The sequence below is a fragment of the Trachinotus anak genome, unplaced genomic scaffold (genome assembly GCF_046630095.1).
Source record: "Trachinotus anak isolate AG129_WGS33_773 ecotype Australia unplaced genomic scaffold, CSIRO_AGI_Tana_v1 ptg000004l, whole genome shotgun sequence".
Taxonomy (NCBI): domain Eukaryota; kingdom Metazoa; phylum Chordata; class Actinopteri; order Carangiformes; family Carangidae; genus Trachinotus; species Trachinotus anak.
Genome location: NW_027273855.1, coordinates 9,837,425 through 9,861,387, shown reverse-complemented (window position 1 = coordinate 9,861,387; position 23,963 = coordinate 9,837,425). Strand labels below are relative to the sequence as shown.

At 40.6% G+C, this 23,963-nt stretch overlaps 4 protein-coding genes and 1 long non-coding RNA gene across 14 annotated transcripts in view; 3 read left to right on the top strand and 2 right to left on the bottom strand.

Moving 5' to 3' along the window:
• The window catches only part of ubr4 (ubiquitin protein ligase E3 component n-recognin 4), a 60,243-nt gene extending 56,901 nt beyond the window's left edge, over positions 1-3,342 (top strand). For all 9 annotated transcript variants that reach the window (XM_071475717.1, XM_071475716.1, XM_071475713.1 and 6 more), the window contains 5 exons: positions 68-262; positions 465-689; positions 1,018-1,108; positions 1,449-1,611; positions 1,859-3,342. In XM_071475717.1, coding sequence (XP_071331818.1) covers positions 68-262; positions 465-689; positions 1,018-1,108; positions 1,449-1,611; positions 1,859-1,923 — 739 coding nt within the window. In that variant the 3' untranslated portion in view covers positions 1,924-3,342. The remainder of the gene's footprint in view (positions 1-67; positions 263-464; positions 690-1,017; positions 1,109-1,448; positions 1,612-1,858) is intronic.
• A 685-nt stretch (positions 3,343-4,027) lies between these two features.
• Positions 4,028-5,759, bottom strand: LOC139620333 (uncharacterized). Its single transcript, XR_011690808.1, has 2 exons — positions 5,472-5,759; positions 4,028-4,826 (listed from the first exon to the last, which is right to left on the bottom strand). It is a non-coding gene; the product is annotated as an uncharacterized lncRNA (long non-coding RNA).
• Positions 5,760-8,008: 2,249 nt separating this feature from the next.
• LOC139620331 (transcription factor HES-5-like) lies at positions 8,009-9,663 on the top strand. Its single transcript, XM_071475721.1, has 2 exons — positions 8,009-8,380; positions 8,495-9,663. The coding sequence occupies exons 1-2, from the start codon at positions 8,318-8,320 to the stop codon at positions 8,936-8,938; spliced, it is 507 nt and encodes a 168-aa protein (XP_071331822.1). The 5' UTR covers positions 8,009-8,317; the 3' UTR covers positions 8,939-9,663.
• Positions 9,664-9,885: 222 nt separating this feature from the next.
• her12 (hairy-related 12) lies at positions 9,886-14,954 on the top strand. 2 transcript variants are annotated; one of them, XM_071475723.1, is made up of 3 exons: positions 9,886-13,232; positions 13,719-13,870; positions 13,974-14,954. In XM_071475723.1, exons 2-3 carry the CDS (start codon positions 13,802-13,804, stop codon positions 14,373-14,375), a joined length of 471 nt encoding a protein of 156 aa, XP_071331824.1. In that variant the 5' UTR covers positions 9,886-13,232; positions 13,719-13,801; the 3' UTR covers positions 14,376-14,954. The 2 variants fall into 2 exon arrangements, with proteins under 2 accessions (XP_071331824.1, XP_071331823.1); XM_071475722.1 differs by lacking the exon at positions 9,886-13,232 and having other exon boundaries at positions 13,549-13,870.
• Positions 14,955-18,137: 3,183 nt separating this feature from the next.
• tas1r1 (taste receptor, type 1, member 1) lies at positions 18,138-22,347 on the bottom strand. The gene is made up of 6 exons (XM_071474990.1): positions 22,163-22,347; positions 21,703-22,030; positions 20,845-21,615; positions 20,530-20,748; positions 20,010-20,130; positions 18,138-19,131 (listed from the first exon to the last, which is right to left on the bottom strand). Exons 1-6 carry the CDS (start codon positions 22,345-22,347, stop codon positions 18,206-18,208), a joined length of 2,550 nt encoding a protein of 849 aa, XP_071331091.1. The 3' UTR covers positions 18,138-18,205.
• Between the last annotated feature and the right edge of the window lie 1,616 nt (positions 22,348-23,963).

Below are 23,963 nucleotides of genomic sequence, written 5' to 3'. Positions count from 1 at the left end.
AACAAAGATTTCACTGACTAAAGCACACAATGAATGATCCCTCACTGGATTTCTCTCTGCTGCACAGGCACAACACATATCTGCAGGAGTGCACAGGCCAGCGGGAGCCCACATACCAACTCAACATCCATGACACCAAACTGCTGTTCCTCCGCTTTGCTACTGAGCAGTCATTCAGTGTGGACACGGGAGGAGGAGGCCGAGAGAGCAACATCCACCTCATCCCCTACATCATCCACACTGTGCTCTATGTCCTCAACACGTATGTACCTTTTTGATGTAAAATTGTGTCTGACCACAGAAATTACTCATCAGACATTCAATCAGTGCTCAGCTGCTACACAGGGGATAGTGATGAGGTGTAAAGATGACACAAAAACCATGAGTCATCCTATTTGACCAACATTTTAGTGGTATTTATTTTCTGCCCTCATCTCACTTTACTGTGCAAACTGTCACTGCAGTACAAGGGCTACGTCTCGGGAGGAGAAGAACCTGCAGAGTTTCCAGGAGCAGCCATGTGAGAAATGGGTAGAGAGCTCATATGAGGTTGAAGGACCACACTATTTCACCATCTTGGCCATGCACATCATGCCACCTGAACGCTGGAGGAGTTCACGTATATACTTCCTACGAAGACTCATGGTCACCGCACATGCCCGCAAGGTCTCGGCCGTCTGCGCAAACAAGTATGACACTTCCACTCTTTTTTCACTTTTCTTTCCCTTTCTGTTTTACAGATGATGCAGGGTTAAAGCAGAAACTTTGTCTATCATATCAAATCCCCTCAGGTTGGGCAACATCAAATGATAATTTTGTTCTATGGGTGGGGTTTAATGGTGGCCAGCAAAGACAATAAGTGTTTCACCAGTGTTATGTTGAATGATTTTTATACCTAAATTGAATAATTTCTAATATAGCAATGATTACTTAAAGCAACTCTAAGTCAAGAAAACCATACTAAATTCATTTTTAATTCAATTTAAATGTGTTCCTTTTCCTCTGTTATACTATCAGACTTACAGACAAAGCACCAAAGGAATATGCAGTCTATCGCTCGCCTCTTCTCTTCTGGGGCCTGGTGGATCTTGTCTACGACATGTTCAGGGTAAATGTGTTACAGATCAAAACTACTGTGCAAACTGATGCCACAAACCAGTGATATTCTGCGATGTGTGTCTGTTGTGTTCTTGGCATGCTTTAAGCAGTTGGGCACTGATCAGTGTAACGGAATTCAAGTCTGATCTTTGTAATCTTGGTTAAGTTATAAAGACATGTTTAATCTAAGTTAGTTTAAAATGGTGATACACAACAAAAAGAGACAGTCGAAGCTCATCATTTAAAAAAGTCATCAGTGGGACAGTCACACAGTGTTGTTTCTTGGATCTTACTATTTGATATAATACTCAGACTAAAACCTTTATCCTCTCTGCTTTTTGGCCATACAGAAAGTACCCACCAGCAACACCGAGGGGGGCTGGTCCTTCTCACTGGCAGAATACGTCCGTCACAACGACATGCCCATCTATGAGGCCTCAGAGCGCGTGCTCAGGGCCTTCCAGGATGAACTCATGCCTGCTGAGTCCTTGTCAGAGTTCTTTGATGTTGTAGGTCAGTGTACATACACACCTGATTAACTTTTTGACTGCCCAATTATTAAAAAGATTCTACTCAAAATCTGAATTAATTTTGGAATACGACCCAACTGGCAGAACTTGGATGGTCTTCTCTGGTGCAGCTCTACTTTTTCCTTTATGACTGGTCAATACTTGACTTTACGTTCTTGCCTTAACTTAGTTCTGACCTGCAATGTAGCATGAATGTTAAGAAAGAAATTGATGTTGGGTTTCTTTTCCAGGTCTCCTCTCTGAAATCGCAGACCCAGACCTCTTCCTGCAGGATTTGTTGAACTCTTTGCCCTGAAGGCCAACCTCAGCCCACATCCCTCCAACACAACAGCCCTACAAATAACATTGGGACACCTACCAACTGAATAAAAGTGTATTTTTACACACTGATATACACACAGAGTACACACACAGAGTATACACCATGCTTCCTGCTCACCTCCCTCCCCCATAGAACATAACAACTTTAAGCAAAATCTATGTGTAGTCTAAAAAAAGATCATCCATTTTTGACAATGTCTCTGTAACATTTAACACAAAAACACAATGCTGTCAAAAGGTGGGGGGGACACACTAAAACAGAATTTTACATGTTGCCCCTCTGATTCAGTCTGCTTTAGTGTAGAGTTGAGGACATGACTCAGAATATTGACAAGCTCAAGACAAGATATGGGACTCTGAACATTTTGCATATTTTCTCATTCACAACAGCAACAACCAACAAACACGAGGTTTCACCATTGTTCTGTCTTTTAAGGACACCACACATTACCACAGAATGGTGGGCTGAGAGAATTTGGTTATTCATATTTTTTTTTTAATTTGACCAATTGTTTTAGGGTGGACATTTTGGCTTTTCAAATCCCCCCTCCTAATTTTGGGGTGCAATGTTAAGGTAACTAAAAAGGTTTTGGGATTTGACCCACCATGTATTAGGAGTGGCATTTGATTTTATCTTGTTTTCATTTTTTGTTCATTTGGTTTAAGTTTGTTTTTGGTCAGGGCTTTTTAACAAAGCAGAAGGTGTCAGTGTCACATGGTTGCCAGCTAACTTTCTTCTGGGCTTTCGCTGTTTGGTCTTCATGTAGGTTCTAACTGGAATTTGAGTGACGGACAGAAAAGGGTTTTTTGATTTAGTGTGTAGGTGTAAGGTTTCTTTTATCAACCTCTGAAGCAAAATGAGGAAAAAACTATAAAAGTTTGTTTTAGTTTTTTTTTTTTCATAAAGCTATGCCTTGTTGACAAAGTGAACTTGTGAAAGATTCCATCTGTTGCAATGAAATATCAGACCTGTCTAAATTAATAATAAAACAGACCTACATTATATCCTTAAACACCTTTTTTTTTCTTTGACTAATTGTTTTTGTCTTTCAGTTTGTTTTCTTACCCAGCAGTTTGCTCATTTCTCAGGCCTCTCTGCACTCTTTAATTTAGGTTTTGGTTTTCCACCAAATCACTGGCACCACTCGTGTCAGTTCCCACAACAGTTTTCTTACAAGCAAAGTGTGGCTGAGTTTTATCCTAAGTGACTGATCAACTTTTCAACTTCGTTAAAAAGGTGTCCTTGTACTCAAGAGTTAAATGCATGGTGTGGAGTTCACCCAGTTTATTGTTAATTCGCCTATTCCCGCTGCTACAATGTTCAACTGTTGCTGAATGTCTGCTATTTGAATTTAGCTTATGATTAATAAAGCCGTAATAATTACAAATCTGATTCAGGGTAACCTCCTCTGTTCCCATTGCTGTTTACAGTCTTAAAGGGTGGATCACCTGTGTCCATTAAAGCAGCACATTTGTTTTCTACCCAGCATGCACAGAATCGAAAAACATATTCGAAACACAATGTAATAGGTTTTTACATTCAATCTAAATCATATAACTGAAGTCATATTTGTCCCTGTTTATAATGCAAAAACACACCATGGAAATTTCATGTAAATCAAAAGATGGTTGAGTTGGTTGAGGAAGAGTTACTTCCTGTTTTCAGTAGGTGGCACTATGACTATGATTTCATATCCATATGCAGATGACTTAAATGTGGCACTACAATCAAATGTGAAGTTTTGGGCAGATTGGACAATGTATAATAGTTACAACAATTTCCTGTTGCAAAATCCGCTGCCACTGACACGCCCGTAAATGAATTTCGTACAAGTAGGTGAAACAGGTGAATAGTGCCAAGTTGAATTTTTGTAGGAGGCGCTATTGGGCCATGAAATATATTCTGATGTATTGCTGTATAACAGCCACTAGAGGGTGATATTCATTAACACACTCAGATGTGTCATGTAATAACTGAATAAAATATAAAACAATATAAACAATCAAACTGAAAACATTAAAGTTTGCTTTGTAAACTAACTGTTCAAAATCAGCTGGAAATAACAGTCACTGAGGAAAACATCAATAACAGTTTATTTTCTAGTTGAATGTGAAAGCATATATTACACATTTCACTCATGGCTTTCAGCGAGACATTTTATACTAATATCAAAGATATTCATTCACAATGTCAAAAACATTTACAAAACAAACTATGCATTGGCATAATCATTTTCCCTTTATACAAAGGAATATGGCTTTAAGTTAATAAAAACCTCAACAACATGGTCTTTCAGTGACCAGTGACAAGGAGTAGACTACTAAACTTTAAGGCATAAAATGCACATTTTAAGGCCCATTTGTGGACCAGTAAAATCACAGTGTATATGGTCGTAGATGATCGGTATAAAACTCCAATCTTTCTACCTTTTTACACTTACTGTTGAGTGAAAACACCCAAATACAAACAAGCAAACAAATAGTTTCACTTGTTTCTTTCTATCTGAAAAATATTTTCATGGCAAACTTCTTGACATGGTGCAGATATGCTCAGGGCTTCAGAGCTTGTAGATATTCACACACAGTCCCACATGGTGTATCATGTCATGTTGTCTTCCTTCTTGTATCCCCACTTCTCACTCTCAGCACAGTGGTGCCACATCCTCTGCATGTGTGGGGAACAGCCTCATGGCCTCTCTGGAGGATTTGGTGTAGCCATTATGGAAAATCAAGGCCTTCTTCACTGTGAAGAAAGAGATCGTCTTGTCCCACACATCAAAACTAGACACCCCAGCGTTGAGTTGGCTCTCCAGGGCTGAGCGGAGCCTGACTGCCTTGTCTGTGCATTTCCTCTCCAAAATCATCATTTTACACATGCTGAGGAGAAATGAAACAAAACATCAGATTACACACACACACATATATATTTTTATATATACAAACAAAACAGAGAACGGTTTTAAGTTTGTCCATGAGAGGTATTTAAAGGGTAAGTTCACCAGTAACATTTTCTTCTTAAGCAATAGTGGTATCAGTGCACACAGGCAGTTTTTCTATTTGTTCATATTTCTAGGAATCCACCTGTGGGATTTCTGCTGCTGGCCACAATACAAATAAGATGAATGGAATTCAAGCATTTCTTAAAGCATTTAGAAATTTTAACAGCAACTGATATTTGTAGAATCAGTATTCATTGTACTCTGTGAAGAGTTTTCAGTGGAAATGCAATAGTCCCCAGAAAAAAGATTGTTCAGCATATTCTGGATACAAGCAGAAATCTGCTTCTATCCTGAAGTGAGAACAGTAATTTCAATTAGTATTGATAAGTGATAGTTCTCATATTACTGACTATCAATAATCGTGGCCCTGATAAACCCTGATAAACTTATAAAACCAAAATAGCAAAATGTTCCTGACCCTATAATGACCTTGAATGAGAAAATATTTTAAGGAAGAGATATATGATGAAGATGTGAAAAATGAGCTCCCTCTACAGTGGGACTTTTCTCCATTTGAGCTTACGTTGTGTGCTGATCCCTCATGGTGAATGTGAAGTCAGATGGTGTCCAGTCATCCAGGCTTGTGTGGGGTAGAAGATGTGTTCAGGGTTATGATTTTCACTCACTAGGACCTCTATCCTTTATATACTTATACCAACTTTCCCATCAATTTAATTTGATACTGGTTCTCACAGTGGTTGGCCAATCACAAAGCAGTGTTTTGACAATAGGATGTGAATGAATTAGTTGAATTCATTGGGCACAATGGCCCCAATCCAAACAAACAGCTGGGAGGGGCCCTTTGTAGACCCCTTGTCGCTCAGCCGATGCGCCACAACAAGGGAAATATCCTCATTATTGGTTGGACTAGGAGTGATATATGGTGTGAACATGGATGAAAAACATCTGCCTGAGGACAACCTACACAGAAGAGAAGCTTGCACATTTACAATAAGTCTCTGTAACCATCTAACAACATGGTGGATAGAGATGTTAAATCTAATGCTAAATTGCATGTAGCCTGAGCTTCCAATTTTTTACTATAAAAATTTGTAGTATTATGCAGTATTATTTATATTACAGTAGAATAAATGTAGAAGATGTCATGCCTATAAAAGAAGACTAAATCACAAGACGTAATACTTGTTTTTATTGCTAGTTATATTTGTGTCTTCATTGATTATTTATTCCTGAATCTCCTTTCTGTTACAGAAATTTTATTAACAATGTTTTCTTTTTCTCATCTTAGTCAACTGTTCTTTCACACAACATATGATCATTTAAGCTTCCTTTACAAACTTTGAAACAAACTTCATCAAACTATCCTCAAAGTTTCTCACCCTTCACACACACACCCACACCCACACACACACACATACCCCCTATTCTTCTTATTTAACTTTCTGTCTCTATTTCAGCCTTCCCAATTCTCACGGTGAGCGTCTCCCATGCTTGATCGGCTGACAATGGCGTACGATCTGTCCAGATGGTGTGCCTGGAAGCCCTGTTGTCAGCCCTGTCTTCCTGGGTGTGTGTGTTGGGAGAGGGGATGGTATGGGGGTTGGTCACTCAGTCTTTGTTTGATGGGGCACACTTCCTTTGTGCAGCCGGCCTCAGTGTCATTAACACTGAAGTGTGGGAAGCCTGGGACCACAGCGGCTCCCACGTTCCACACAGGCAGGAAGGGAGCGTGCGACTGAGACGTGGCCAGCGGCAGGCAGGTCAGCCAGCTCTGTGTGTGTGTGTGTGTGTGTGTGGGAGGGAAAGTGAGTGAGTGTGGCAGTCTTTGTGGGGTTTTCCTGATGTGTGAACATGTGCTTTGAGTGTGGAGACTGTTGAGATGTTTACAGTTCAAGCACTTTTCTTCTCTAACAGTTCAAATCATGTTCATGTACCGACAGACTTAACTTCAAAAGCATGGCCACTGAGTCCTTTTCAAAGCAAAATATCCCCTGTTAGTACTGAATTTCTATCAAGTACTCCATTCTATTATATGGAGTAATGTTTGATAATATAATTTACAATAAACACTAAAAATGTCAGCTAACCTGGTTCCCATGTGTAAGTGCGATTTGATCAGATTAGATTTACAGCGGTGTCTCACTGGCAACAAACAACATAACAAATGTCATCATTCTGCATTCAATATCGTTAAAGGAGGATTACATTTTATAACAACTTGGGTCTTATTTTCTCAGTTTTGACAATCATTTCTATTCGGAATGAGAGCACTGTACTCACATAAATAATTGTTGAGATCTGGAAGAAGTCCAAAAGGGCAAGGAACATGAGCAATCAGATAATCAGACAATTGGTTAACAGTTTAGTCAGATTGTCTGAACAACTTAATTTGGACAGAAATTTGAAAGCGAGCACACCCAATAATTTCTGTAATGATGGCTGTTTGCACAGGAAAACAACACGCTAGGTCAAAGCTTAGGCTTGACGGCGGTGAAAACACTTTGACAGGTGTTTACAATCAACATTTTGGATAATTATGATCTGTGATAACATCACCTTGCCCACTCCAAACCAGTGAGAAGAGCACAGACAAAACAGGAATTTATTTATTTCGTGAAACAATCAATATTGCTCTAATTTTGACAGTTAATAGTATTTCTCCAACACTTGTATTAAGAAACCGAAAAAGAAAACAGGTCGTCATGGCCTTTGATTTACAGACCATTTTAGTGTGTGGGCTGAAACCCCATCTATAAATAAATTCACAGCCTGCACATTCTCCATCAACAAAAAAGTTTGTTTGAGTCCCAAAAACTTGCAGAGAAGCTCTTTTTTAAACTTCATGCCTGAGACATCTCAACTGTTGCACAGTTCCATGAGGGAAGTCTGCCATGTCAAACTGGTGGAAGTGGCTGCATGTAGATCTTTTCTAATGGCTGGCCCTCTGTAACACCCACGTGTGCCTGGTGGCGAAGGCACTTTGTGCTCAATTACGTGGCAGTGGAGATGACATGAGACAGCGGCGTGCTTCCCTCTGGGGTCACCACTTTCCCATATCAACACAAGTACTGGGTCAGTCTCCCAACTATACCACCCCTCCTCCTTCTCCACCCCCCTCCACCCCAGGCTCTTTCTCTTGCAGTCTATTCCTCCACCTGCTCCCTGGAGACACACTCATTGTCCCCACGGCTATAAACACTTCATTGAGCATGTGGCAGCCCTGCGTTCCTCAAAGCCCTTCCCAGCACTCTCATTGGCCCAGGGACTGTGAGAAACTCCAACAAGCCCAAGACCCACACATTCATATGGAGATTTGGGTGTATAAATACAGGGCAGAGGCAGAGGAGTAGGCAGTTCAGATTGAACTGGCTCTTCCAAACCGAGCAGGAACGCTCTGATTCTACAGCTATGGCACCCACTGTTTTTGGACAAACAAACTACTCTAAGGAACACCTGACTCCTGCTCATAAGGTAAACACCTTTTCTATAAAGTCACTTAACTCCCCTGTTGAAATGTGTTCAAATAATATCAAATAGCTCTCACTATTCAAATTGACTGATGGTTTTCTCTTTTCTTTTCTTTAGCTGAGAAAGCCAATGGTGGAGAAACTGCGCAGAGACCGCATCAACACCAGCATCGAGCAGTTGAAGTCCCTGCTGGGCCCAGAGTTCCTCAGGCAGCAGCCTGATTCCAAGCAAGAGAAGGCAGACATCTTGGAGATGGCTGTGTCCTATCTGAGAAGCTGGCAGCAGCAGAAGCAGCAGCAACCAATAAGCGTGACCTCTTGCCTGATGACGGCCAGTGATGGCTACTCCCGCTGCGTGCAGGAGGCAGTCAGCTTCCTGTCCCACTGCGAGGTCCAGACTCAGGCCCACAGACGGCTCCTCAGCCACTTCCAGGGCCTGCAGGCATCCAGCAAGACCAGCCACATTCCCTGCACCCTCTCACCTCCTGGCTCTCCTATCCATCAGGTCAGCTCTAGCAAGGGTGTGGGCCAGGTCAGCTGTGGTCTGTGGAGGCCCTGGTAGGATGGAGGCAGCATCACCTCCTCACAGAGAGAAAGAGAACTACGTCTGTGAATGTCATGGACAGAAAGTTGAGGACTCACTGAAGTCTGTTTACTTTTGCTTTGGCAGGAGATTCATTACTGATGTGGTGAATGGGCTAAATGTCCCAGTATTCCTTTGGAAGGACTGAAATGATTCAGGTTTTACTGAATATGTACACCATGTGTATACACGTTATATTTACTTATAATTTTGAGTGTTCACTCTGTGATTATGTAAAGTGTTCATAAAAGCAGATCCTGAATTTTGTTTGGTTTCCAAACATCACTGCCTTATCTTGTTCCAAGACCCATGTTGGGTGGAAACTATTCAAGTGTCTGAGACGCTGTTTGACTGATGAAGTTAAACCACTGTGTATCTTTGATACCAAGTATCACTTTTCATCAGCTTGGTGCTGATTAATTAAAAAATATCCCATAAATGGATCCCATGGATCCACTTTTACTGTAAATCTTGTTATGATTATACTTTATTATGACTGTTTGTAACCATTATTTGGCCTATGTGTGAATGCATGTTACTGCTGAAGTTTTATAGATGTTTTTTCATCTTCAAATGTGAATACCTTTTATAAAGGCATTTTATGTTGACATCAATCTTTACTAAAAGAATCTGTTGTGAATTGCTTCCTTGAGAAGTTTGATTTTGAACATTCAAAAATAAATAAATGGAAAACTTCACATGAAGTTTTGGAAACATAAAGAACAGTGGTGTTTTTACTTTGGAAATCTTCAGTGCTGTGTGTCAGAGGACAAAGTACATAGAAGATCTTACATATGTATGTCTCTGTTTTAGCAGCTACAGGAAGAACTGATATAAATAATTATTGAATTTGTATAATAAGTGAGCAGGTAAAATTTGTATTTTGGTCAAAGTTTAGAAGTAGCTCCATTGTGGACTACAAATCCACAAATCCTGTCACACCAGAGAGTTTATCAGCACAGCATTCAACTAACAGCAGTTTCACTGTTGTGTCTTGCTCAAGGGAGGGGTGGCATAGTAACCAAAGTTTGATTCTTGCAGCAGTCTAATTGGGGAATGATAGCATATGCTAGTTTGCAAAATCTGTAAAGCTAACTCTGCATGTTCACTTTATTATCATTTAGGCATCTGCTTCTCCAGTAATAAGCCAGTCTTTTCATATTTTGTGAGAAAAAAGTGTAAACAGTTGTACACTGTGAAGAATAAAGACATGGAGAAAATCTAAATGAGACATAACAGAGACCATGAATATAATACCTATTTTTCATTAAAGAGCAATACTAAATATATGTATAAAATACAGCTCTGCAAAGGAGACCAAAAATGTGTTTATTCTGTTTCCAAAGTTTAGACAATGTAATAGTATCTATATGAACAGATCTAGTGCAGGTTCATTCAAAGTATATGGATATAAAATGACATGTTTTACTGCCAGTGACGGATGTAAATCTGTGTTTTGATATGGTTGCAAAGCAAATTTTCTGTAATTTATACTTTCATTTTTAATAGCCTGATTTCATTTCAACAAATGAGTTCAACACACAAGTACACAAAATATTCTAAAATATAACTAACATTATTCAGGGAGTTCATTATTCATATAATTTAACTGCAGGCTGTTTTTCTGCTGTATCATACTGTTTTCACAGCACTTTTTTCTTGATCCAGTGTTTCCCACAAGGATCATTAACATTTCATCTTATCTGACCTTCCTGGTGCACAGGTGTTTCAAAGAATTTATAATCTGGGGTGTGGAGACACCCCTGCTCTACTTATGTCACATGCCATGTCCCACTTCTGTTGTGGTGGTCATGGCATGCTGTCTAGTGCTTGAATTATGTCTCAAGTGCCACAAAAGTCTTTCACAACTATTTATGTGTGCAGAAGTTGTGGAGAATGTGGCATGCCTGGGACTTTCTCAGGGTCTAGTTGGCCAGGCCAGATGGTCTGGCTGAAGCTGCCTCCCCTCCCCCTTCAACAGGAGATCAAACACCGTAGCTAATGTGATGTGTAACAAGACACACTTCTATTGTTCCCATCTCGGGACCAGTGAATAGTCACAGAGTGTGGGAAACGGGAGATACCACACTCACAGAGAGATGGCTGATGGGAAGCCGCTCTGTGCCGCCGCAGTTCTGAGCGATGGCCGAGACTTTATGGCAGGAATTCAGAGCTCTCGGGCTGCTGGTGGGAGGGGAACTCGTCTTCACACACACTTGTAGACAAAGACCCCAGCAACCGTGTGATGCACACTTACTTTCAGAGGAGGCACAAATTCACACAAACATGTCGACAATGAAAGCAATGGAAAGACAGATAATAAAACAAACATGAACGTGACTTGACAGATTGTCAGTTAAGGTGTTTTTCAAATGCTACATTGTAGAGAAACAGGAGAGATGTTCAAAAACAAGAAAAGAGTGTGTTGTTTATAATGCTAAATACAGTATCTGACCTGGGTTAAATGGATCTGATGCAGGTCCCTTGGTGGAAATTTAAAGCACCATATGTGACACCCAAAATATCAACAGGTTGCAAACCTGCTCAGAGGCACACAGGAGGGAGGGAACCAAGTACATTTACCCAAGTGTTGTTGTACTATCACTGTGTATGATAGTACAGTGCTGGTTCCTTACTTAGATATTTCCATTTTGCAAGACTTCATACTTTCATTATTATTTTTTAAGCTATTTCACTTAAGTTTATTTTTATTCACATTGACTGTTAAATCTCCAGAGCACTGTGAATTATCTTTACCTCACCCTACTTTTCCATTTACCAGACGTTTGTAGACTACTTTACAGATTAAGATTTTATATTCAATATTGATAAACTGGTAAATTGTCATAATTTCCATTTCCACTCATTACCTCCAACTTTGGAGAGTTTCACTTTTCATGCATTAACTTGCCTTGTACCAGATACTTATTATCAATTAACAATTTAACACTTTTATAGGGTAAATTCCTCTCAATTTGCACCTCTGTGTACATTTTACTGCTTGTTCTTGTTTACTTTTACTTTGTCTGAGGTGGAAATATTATCAGTGTGTGGATCCTCTGCTTTTCCTTTATCTTTTCTCAAGTAATGTTTTTTTTTTAAAAATGGAAATGTATTTTGTTGTGGCATTGCTTCCTTGGCTTAATTAAAACTTTAAGTACTTTTAGCATTGTGGCTGAACCCTTAAATTAAAAAAGTCAGTGCAGACCAAAGGCAGGCAGAGTGCTCTGTGCCAAGCAGTGAAGCCAGTTGACTAGATTTTTTCCAGATGGACCAGGACACAGAGTTTCTGTTTGTCCTGCAACAAAAGATCAATTAACATTCCCAGTGGAGCATTGAGCAGCAACATGGCTTTTGTTGGTCATTTACACTGATGCTGGGACTGGTGGGAAACTAGGGAGACAGGACTACTCACACTGCGCCTACAAGGCCAGCTTCACATCTGGGGCCAGCCAGTGATGGAGGCCCTCAGAGGCACACTGCCAGCCCTCTCATAATGCCATTAACTTGACACTAATTTGACACAGTTCACTTGCAACAGGGCCTGTAGATGATCAGAAGCAGTAAGACAAGAGCTTATAATTAGTTTTTCTGCAGAGCTCAGTCACTAATATGTGACTAAAAACAACAATAATCCAGTAGTCCAAGAGGCAAAATAACAGCTCTTTTAAAAAGCAAAGACAAACTTCGTGAAATGATAATTTGCTAAATTAATCTCTATGAGGGGACGCATTTATAAAGTTTGATGTAACCTGTCATCGGCACTCACACCTGTAAGGCCACTTGGAGTAAAGAGTAAAGTCAGGAAATCCTAATTAATAAAATATATGGTTGATTCGTTTCCAGGCCCGGGTGGCCAAATCTTTTTTTTCCGGTGAGTTCTCGTCATGCAGGGCTTCGATGATCAGAAATGAAATATTTCCTGATTAAAATGACTTTCTTTCTTTCTGAGCATCAGCTGTATTTAGCGCCATTTCTTTCCTTTGAACTCAGGTCGTCACAGCTCAGGTCGTGTTCCCCTCGTAATGAGGGGGGACACATTACTGCGCTGCACACCAGATCAGCTGTTGCCGTGAAGACTGCGCCTCGCGCCGTCGAGAACGTGCGCGGCGTGATGGCTTTCACACCTGAGGCGCGAGCCAGCGGCGGCCTTTGATCAGTGTCTCTGCTCCGTGATTAGTTTCTTCACACGTCACGTGTGTGGGAAACTCTGACGTTAAGGAGCCTGAAGTGAACCGGAACGTTCAACAGCTCCTAGTTACAAAGGCAGCAGGTTGAGAATGAAATGTTTCTGTACCTGCTCTGACCTTTCTCCCACTTTCCTCCTCATTTTCAACGTTATAAAGCCAAGATTGTAAAGAGTGGCCTGTGCTGAAAACAACATTTTAATGTGTTCAGATGCTCCAATTTGTGCACCGAAATGCTTTTACAGGGAGGTTCGGTTGTCTTTGAAGAGAAAACGAAAGCTTCAGGCTTATATTGTTTTACTGCAGTGAAGCATTTGGTCCTTAATTGCAGTTACCCCCTTGGAAGATTCTGTATGCGTCACTTCTCCTTATTATACATCTAAAAAAAGTCAAATTCTGCTTGATAAAGTGTTAATTACCTGTTGCTTATCTTGGGAAACATGCCATGCACAGATACATGCCCTGTGAGTTATTGACATGTCTTCTATTGTCGTGCTGGGAGTCCCACTGGTCAGAGTGTGGGAACCCCAGCCCTGGCTGAGCCACATGGCTTTGTTATGCTAATCTCCCAGTATAAAATGAGGAGCAGCCCGTCCAGAGCAATCAGAGCTTACAGTGCCTTCCAAAAGAAGCTGCTCACTTCACCTGCACAGACATGGCTCCCTGCCCCACCAACTACTCCTCTATTCACCACATCAGGATTTCTGAAAAAGACAACATCAAAGTGAGTAGTAGAAAGGATTTGAATGTGTTTGCATCAGCTTGTACAGTACAAACGTCTGTGTCACTGACTTGAATCGTAAACCTGGCTGTCCCCTCTTCCTCAGCTGAGAAAACCTATTGTGGAGAAAATGCGCAGAGATCGCATCAACAGCTGCATTGAGCAGCTCAAGATCATCCTGGAGAAGGAGTTCCACAAGCAGGAGCCCAACTCCAAGCTGGAGAAAGCTGACATCCTGGAGATGACCGTGAGCTTCCTGAGGCAGCAGCTACAGCCGGGCCTGGACTACAGCCAAGGCTACTCTCACTGCTGGAGGGACTCGCTGCACTTCCTCTCTGCCAGCTCCAGCACAGAGGCCTCTGTCACTCCTCTGCAAGGTCTCCAGCAGCAGGAGCAGCAGCTCCATCAGGCCCAGAGAGCTGGCAGCTCCTCCCCAGTCTGCTCCACCCTCAGGCCCACCACGTTGCAGGACAGCAGCAGCAGAGGCCCCATGTGGAGGCCTTGGTAGAGACTCTGTCAGACAGACACTGATACCTGAGGGAATCTGCTCTCTCCCTCACTATGTAGGAAATATATTTCCAGCCTGCTCATTCATGGTGGGTTTCCTTATTGTCTCATCACATTGATGGACAAGTAGTAAAAGCGAAGGCTCTCACTTATTTGAAGATTGTCCTGCTTTGACTTTGATTCACATCTGATGTTTGCTTTTTCCTTGTGTTTAAAGCTGGAAGTTGGTTTTGAGTAATGATGGTTTGTCAAATCTAGTGAAATGATTGTTTACTCCAGTGGAGTTTATCTTTGGATTGCTTGATGTAACAGTATATATATGTGTATATGTATATGCCATACTGAGTTTTACTGACAGCTGCTGTTGAGAATATTTCTCTTCTGTTTTGAATGAACTATGCCAAATTTTATGGATGAGAATGATGAGGTGTGTGTTTGTGCATGTGTGTGCAGATGGATGTTCATATTAACATTGTGTCATGGGATGTTGATATGGCTGTTTTGCTATTTCATTTTGGCTCTTAAAACTTATTTCTAACACATGTATGACAATTAAAAATAAAAAGATACAATCATTAAAAGAAGCTATTTCCAGACTTATTTCATTTCATAAACTGAGAATAAATATTTTGTACAGATAATTTAAGAAACTCCATATTGTCTTTATGATGAGGATCTTCTCATTAGATAATGGAAATTCACACCAGTGTCTCCTCTGATTAACACTGGCCTAAGCTTGTCTTTATTTTGGAGAAGGGGATGTTTGACCCAGGAGGTGATAGTTATCAGGATGTTTTTGTACATACATAATACTCAAGAACAAAATACCCGTATAGACATGTCCCTCCTTCGATTTAATCAATAATCAAAAGTATTTGATCTACACAAAATATAAAGAAAAGTAAAAATATCCTTTATTGATATACCAAATTTCCAGATTGAAGTAAACTGTTTTTTGCTTTTTAAACCAATTTCCAATACAATAGCATTTACTTACAATATAATGCATAACAATGGAATACACAGCATAAACAAATGATCAGCACTGTTTGGCACTGTCCCTTTGCACTTTGTCAAATACTTTCTTTATTAAAGGTGAATAAGTCACAATTGATCTTCAGTTCACTCTAGTTTCAAATACAATGTTACATAAACCTTTAACCTCAGAGCAGGTTAAACTTCACACAGTGAAAACATTTTCTGTTACACAAAGAAACAAAATGTTTACAATAACCTCACTGTGAGGATGCTGTAATATCCTTTTACTGGAAGGAGTGTGTTGCACATATGTGGTAAATTATCTCCAGTGGGAACTTGTGATTAAGGTAATAGAACACCTATAACATATTTTCTCATCATAATGATGAAACACTAAAAACACTCACAGGCTGGAAATATATTTCCTACACGGTGAGGGAGAGAGCATTTTCCCTCAGATATCAGTGTCTGTCTGACAGAGTCTCTACCAAGGCCTCCACATGGGGCCTCTGCTGCTGCTGTCCTGCAACGTGGTGGGCCTGAGGAAGAGGGGACAGTCAGGTTTAGTAATTCAAGTCAGTAAGTACACTTTCTGTCTGACACTTAAAATCCCCTGTGGTACTCACTTTGATAATGTCTTTTCTCAGAAATCCTGGTATGGTGAATAGAGGAGTAGTTGATGGAGCAGGAAGCTGTGTCTGTGCAGGTGAAGTGGGCACTTACTTCATAACGACAGTGTATGGTCTGATGTGTGTGGAGGAGCTGTGCTTCAGGGAAATATTAGCATAACAAAGTCATGTGACTCAAGCAGGGCTGAGGCTTATAACAATAGGACACACATCAATAACTCAGAGGTGAAGCAATCACAGGCTGACCAGTAGAGATAAAACCATTCCTAAGATATAGATCAGACTGGGGATAATATGGTGTCAGTGGCTGCTGCTTATCTCACACACCAGTTACACAGGGTAACACATGCAACTGATGTGCACCCTGGGAACAAATAAAGACAGGATTGAATGCATTACTGGAATTCAAGGAAAAGGCATTGAAAGTGTAAATTCATTAAATACCACATTTCAATCCACATTTGTGAGACTAAGACATCCACTTGGCTCTCCTTTACAATAATTTGTATAAATATGATTAAGTTTTATTCCTTTACTTTTTTGGCCAAAAATTTCAGTATGTCTTCTTACATCCTCTAATAACAGTTACAATGTAAGTTTCATTTCAAAATACATGACACCATTTAGAGATACATAATGATAAAACAACCAACTCCACTCTGCTGAACCTGCATGTTTAAAAGGTGATTTGTTAAATCTGTAGCGAGGAAGGAGAATTGATTGAGATCTTCAGAGATTGTTGACCTTTGCTGGTACCAGTTAGCAGGTGAATGAGTAAACATGGTTGTGCCTTTACTTTAAATTTCTAGTTTGTATCTCAGGACATCTTGGTTGGCTCTTTTTCATCACTTTTGGGCCCTACTGTATCTGTCAGACCAACTTTACAACCAACAGTACTGATCAAGGGAACTGTGAGAAAGATGGAGCTGGCTTCAGATGAAACACGAACATTTTATATTGATATTCATGATGATGAATATCAATTTTTCAAAAGTCATTAGATCAAAAAGACCTAACTCATATCCAGCAGCAACTTGTCCTAGTGCTTGGAGTGCTGACAACAAAACTCCTGCTTGTTCACCCATGGCACACTTCGATTGTTGATCGAGGGTATTAAGCCATGAGTGGACAGAGAGACTGTGGGAAAGCCAAGCTCAGACTCTACTCACACATCTACTGGTCAATAGCTCTGACCTCTCAGCCACAAAAGGCCTTTTCATCTCTCCTCTCAAACAACAGCCAACAGCAGCACTGTGACTATGTGTGTGTGTGTGTGTGTGTGTGTGTGTGTGTGTGTGTGAATGTGTGTGTGGTTACACACACGCAGACACGAGATGGCCAAGTGTGTATTTATTTGGTATGCAATGAGATCTTACGTCATGCGGCTGTTCTGAAACTTTTTTTTTCTATCACCAGATGCCACTTGTTGTTGAATCCCTGGAAATATGACTGTGTTACTTGTTATGCTGAAATTTATAAACTATGAAAGCTTTACAGGTCCCATAATCAAACATCACAATCTCAAAATCAACTGCATGTAGAAAAGATGGTTTTATTTTTGTCCAACACTTTTTTTATGATATAATAACCTTCATTTTTAGATACTGGTGCTTTTTGTATAATGTTCCAAAATCTTCTAGAAACAAACCCTCTTAGAAACATGTGAAATGGTCCCCTGTTACTGACAATGTTCTTTACTTGTATTCACAAAAAGACATTTCAAGTGACAGTGTTAGTGTTTCAGTTCCGACGCCAACTTCCAGGGGGCACTAATATGAGAGAAACCCCCTTTGTCTTGCCGTTGGTTTCTCTTCAACAGCAAACCCTCATCCATTTATATTGTGTTCACTGGCGGTAAGTGAATGCCTGCTAATTGTTCTTCTGCCTCCTCTCTGTGTTATGAATAAAGTCTTGTTGTTACTTTTTTGATTAGACGTAAATCAACTATAAACAATTTTTAAAGTTCTGCTAATGGGATAACTAGATGTTTGTGTTGAGAGGGCTATGTTTAAAGTGTGAGATTCATTATTTAGTGTTTCAAAATGAGTAAAAATGGATTCCACAAAAGAATGCAGTCACGAGTCAAAGACAAAATTTATTAATTTTTTTCTATTTAAGGATACTTGAAAAGTCAGGACTTTCAGTGATTAAAACTTTTGAGCCAGAGTTGCTGATCTAAAGCCACTCTTCATCCACTTTTCGTCAGGTGAAAACATTACAGGCTTCACTGTTTGCTCATTGTGTACATTTGAATGCAATTCTGGAAATGGGCAGTTGTGTTCATTTGTGGCTTCAGGACCATAATATAAATTTTGGGCAGGAAGTAGCCCCCGAGGAAGGCCAGGACGCTGAAGAGGATGGCAAACACGTGTGCGGCCATGGTGAACGGGCCTCTGCTGATGAGGTATAAAGTAAAGAAGCTCATCCAGGAGATCATGTACACCATGAGGCTGAAGGTGACACACTTGGCCTCATTGTAGTTTGCTGGTAGGTCTTTTCCCATGTAGCTGAAAGAGAAGCAGAGGACACTGAGCAGGGAGACATAAGCTAGCTCAAGCCACGCGCCGGGTGAGAGGGTGTTACTGCACTCCAGGACAATGCTGTCCTTGTAGAAGTCTAGATCCTGGGACGGCTGGGGAGGGTTGAGGACCACACGGAGTACAGAAATGAACAATATGGTGACAGACACCAGGAGAATGGTAAACTCTGGCCCGTGTTTTTTGGCCCACTTGTCATAGGCTGGCGGCAGCTTGGATGCAAATTTAAAAATGCAGACAACCTGGAGGGAGCGCACAGTGATGCAGGCCAGGCACACAGTGAAGCTAAAGATGAAAAGAGGCTGCTTCAGGATACAGGCCAGAGGAGATGGCTGGCCAAAATGGCACAAAGAGCTCATGGCAGCAGCAGTCAGGGCTGCCAACATCAGCAGGCAGGTGCGGCCTCCAGCAGACTTGGCCACGGGCGTGTTCAGGTTGAGCAGCAGTATTGCTGCAGAGCTGCAGGTCATGAGAAGACAGGTGGCCAGAAAGAAGAGCAGGGCAATGGAGAGGGGGGCATCCCAGGCGAGAAGTAGGACGGTCCTATTCAAACACTGCTCACTGCTTGGAGGAGCCCACTGCTCCGGCAGACATGGCTGGCACATAGTGGGCTCTGAGGAAGAGAAACAGCATAGATGTAAAGAGAAAACTCAGACTCTGGATTTAACTCTGGTTTTCTTGAATGTTATAGCCTAAGAGACAAAACACAGCGGCATTTGTTAGGAGCTTTAAATTACATATTGTTAGGCATAGTGACAGTGATGTGACATGCATGTTTAAAAGGGCCATTTAGTCAGTTTGGCTCAGCATCATTACATACAGTAGTATTGTGCACCACCTGCTGGTCAATCTTACACACAACAGCTAGAAAATACTGCTGCGTTGGAGTGCTGACCATTTACAGTAGCTTGACACTAGGTTGAAACTCACTGTAACTGTCTTCCAAAGTTTCAAGTAGAATTAAATAGCATAAATAAATAAATAAATAAAAATCTGAAAAAATCTGAAAAAATCAGAAATCAGAAAAGAAAAAGAATTAAAAGACTTAAAAGATCACTAGATGAACCATCACCTGTTTTCTCTGTTTTTCAGTTTGATCTCTGTCCTGACTTCTGGGACAGCTGCTCTCTGTCTTGCACTTAAATTTTGTTTTTGGATATCCTATTCTTTAGTATTTATTTCCTTTCACACTTAAAACAACCCCTATCACATGCCACACACATACACTTATTTGCACCACTGATGACATCAAAGACATGTTATTGGTTTGTTCAGTGTAATAAATTGCTAAAATGTGGGCATATGCGATCCCTCAGTTTCTTTGTCATTAGACAACAGTTGGATTTATGACTTTCTTAATCTTACCAAATTCATCTTGCACTCTCATTTCATACTGGAGCAAATATCTCATCTACAAAACAACATCTGCCAACAATTTGATATTCTTTAGATACTTTTCTGGCCTTTGACGTGTGTATATCTTTATTATACCGCTTATATTAAGGAATGTGGCCTCAGGACAAGCTTGGCAGTCAAAGCAGCAGGTGTGTTGGCCCATCAGCAGCTTCTTGTGGCCCCCTGGGCAGGGTGGAGAGCAGATGGACAGCGGCACCTTCATGCAAGCAACAGAGTTTGACATAGATTACAAATAACCTTTATTTAATCAGGTAATGTCATTCAGATTAAGATCGCCAGATATAAGGACAAAGATACGACATGAAACAAAATACAGCCACTCACACAGAAGCACATACAGAGGGTTATGGAAACAATCACATACATCTCTAAAACGGTTAAGAAATTTGTACATTTTTTACATTTTTGGAGTTCCATAATTTCATAAACATTTTTGCAGATTTCTTGCTAATAGGTACACCATATTTGAATTAAAAAGATTTTGAAAGGAGAAAAGTGAAAGAGAATGAAAAGTAACATGTTGAAAAGTAAAGTTTTTAATCTTTACAAAAGTTTTACGAACAATGCAATGAAAAGTACTCCACGTTGCTCTTACTCGTCTTGACTGTTCTGTGTTGTGCCACTCAATTTGATCATCATAAACTGTGAGGGTAATGGGATCTGGGCTGAAGGAGCCCACCACTCTGAGAGACCAGTCTGTGCCTCTCCAAACCCAGGAGACAATGTCATATCCTGTGGGTGGGTCACCATTTGCGTCAAAGTACACAGAGTTGTTGCTCAGAGAGAATCGCACCTTCTTAAGCCATGGAAGAAGCTGCAAAGAGAGGAGAGAGGACACACTAGTGCTTGACAAAATGTGGGTCTGAGAGATTTTCTTCTTTGGCAAAAACACAAGTTTACATTTGCTCACCTCCCATGGATACACCCTCCTCATTTGACACCCTCCAGAATCACATTCAAGAGCTTGGTGCAGAGCATGAGCCACAGCGTACACTGCCTTGTACACGTTGAAGGAAGAAGTGATGTCATATTCCTCCAGTGAGAAATTTTTCCTGGCAAGACTGTACAGGTCTGTGGACTGTAAACATTCATTGCCTGGATTTGTGGTGCCATTAGAGAGTTTCTGGGTGTCACTCTGTTGCATTGAAGCCTGAATTACCTTTCTCTCAAAGTCCTCAAAACCAGAAATAGCTGCATATTTAATGGACACACCAAGCACAGTGCCAATGGTGTGGATCCCAGGTATCCCTGAAATAAGAGTAGCTACTGACCAGTCCTCCGTCCCAATCCACACCTTATTGGTTACTTTGCGCTCTATAACAAATGGGAAGAAGCCACTGAGTTTAGACTTGCTGGAGAAGACTACAATGGTGTTGACTTTGGTCTTCAATAGGCTGTCCACCATGTTCCTCATGGTCTGGATTGTGTCAGGTCTGAGTGAGCGGATGACTCCTTGGTAGGCAATGCAGATTCCGTGCTGAGGTGCTTGATTGGAAAAACTCTGCATGCCCTGCAGGCCATAGGAGTTGTCACTACCTAAGAGAGCGATCCATGTCCAGTTAAAATGAATTAAAAGCTGGATCATAGCTGCAACCTGGTTCTTGTCACTGGGAATTGTACGGAAAAAGGCTGGATAGAGGATCTTGTTGCTAAGCATTTCATTGGATGCTTCATAAGAGATCTACAATAAAACAGAGAGAATGTGAGGAATGATTCTTTGTTGCATATTCCAATATCAATCATTAAAACTTTCCTGTTAATGACTTACTTGTGGTATGAGATAGCCCCCCAGTAATGCAGCGGGGGTGAAACTTTTGCTACTGCTGTCTGGCCCAATCACAGCCACTGTTCTTTGGCTGTTGTCATAGTCTGTATCCTTGTCTTCCTCTGTCCCAGGTATAGAGGGGCCATGGTTTTGTTGCACCAGTAGGTCCAGTGTGGCCAGGATACTAGCCGGCACTGAGCAGATGTCGTACATCTGGTAGCCCAGCTTCACTCCTGGTAAAAGAGGTTGTGGTCCACTGCTGTTGTTGATTTCTTCCACAGCAAATCTCATGGCTTGCAACAAGTGAAAGCCATGTTTGTTGGGTCTCCCTCTAGAAAAGGTAAACGTAAAAAGAAAAATAAATTAAGACACAATACTATAAATGATAAAAAGCTAACAATATTTGGGTTGATGTTAAAGCCACACCACCAATGAGATGCATTTGTAAAATAGTAAAACTCACACATTACATGGACCCAGAGCAGGCAAACCAGCACTTGGTCCATCTGTGTAGTGGAGAGGAAACAGTCCAGCGATGGAGAAGTTGCCCTGCAGTTGCATCCCTTGTCCCTGAGAGATGTAATCCAGTTCCCCATCAATCAACTGTGCCATCAGACACCCCAAGAAAAGAAACAAAGCACCAAACATATCTAAACCCCCTCAACCTTACCCACAGTGCTGTCAGAGCTCAGAGTGGTTTGCAAAACTGATCAGGGGCTGTTTTCGAAAGTGTGGAAAGACAGAGAGAGGGACGAGAGGATTGCTTTTGCATCTTTCCGGGAGTGTCGGTTGACTGAAGCATATTTGCATGTGTAATTTGTTTGTGTGACTGTAGAGTTTCCCTCCCATTAAAATGAATTGCATAAATGCAATAAGCCATGAAAAAGGAGACTGGTGCTTTTCCATAAATCTTTGACAAGTGACATAAACCAGTAAACCAGAGCAAAGACAGACAGTTCGTGGTTCAATACTGAGCCTGAAATATTTTCTACTTTGAGAATTCAAGTATCTTCATGTACTGTTTAATGCTGTTTTGATGCTGTCTTTTTATTTTTACTTCTGAGAGGATCACTGCACTCATGACTCAATGTGCAAACTGCACAAAAATGGTAAAAAAATGACAAATCTTGTGAATGAAAGGCTCTGCACATTTAGGTCCAATGCAAGGATTTGATCATTTAAAAAAAAGCTTTTAAGGGACACTTTTATTTTTTGAGACAGGACTTTGACCAGGTTAGATACATTTTAAATAGTGATGTTCATGATAGCAATCAGGTCTAACTTTGATGGAGTTTTATGGTATGTTTTTAAGAAATAGCAGTTGGCAAACTGGTATTTCCAATCTATTTTAGTCTACATGTAAACATTACTTATTGATAGCCTCGGACCTATTTAGAAAATAAAGTCCCTCCAATTTTGATACACTTGCTGCACTAAGTCAGCTACCTTGTATTATACTTGCTGTCAATTAATTCACAAGAACAATGTTTAACAAAACAAAATGTTGTCTGGTCAGGAAACCTAAGGTTTGTATTCTTGCCAGTCCTCTTTTTGGGAAATTAAACAGTATGAGAAAAAGTCAAAGACCGGAATAATTCATCCTCACGCACAGTAGTTTAGAGCTTTTAAGAACATTTGATTGAGTATGAATCTTTTATTGTCCAATTTCACATGTTGATGAATCACAAACAGAGGAAGCAATGGTAAAATCAAATGTGACTCCAGATTTTCCAGCTTATTAGTCACAGCAGACATTTTCCCTTTTTGCTTGTGATAGCAGGGAAATCACAGTTGTAATTATTAACAATAGTAATGACTACATCTCATACAAGTGAAACAGCTACAGTGCTCTGGTATAGACCTGCTATGACAAGTGCTTCAACACTGTCTCACTGGAAAAGCTTACTGGTAGACTGAAACGAAACACAACCTTCATGAATTAGTGGTAGTAGTTATAGTAGTTTTTATTGCTTAGCTAAAATGTCTGTAATGAAAAAGCAGTGCAGGTGTGGCTGAATTTGCATTTTGGTTGATATTTGAGGCTCATTTCGTTAAAGACACCTGATGTACTAACATACAATTTGCCTGACGCTCATCTGTGTCCAGAACCCAAACCCATTGTTTTGACAGGAATATTGTGCATTTTGTCAACCACATTATAATGTAGGCAAATAGACATGTAAATTTCCATGTCTGTACAAACACAAAGATTTGGGTGAAAAATATTTGCATTGTACAAGCTTTACCAATTACAACAGAAAAAG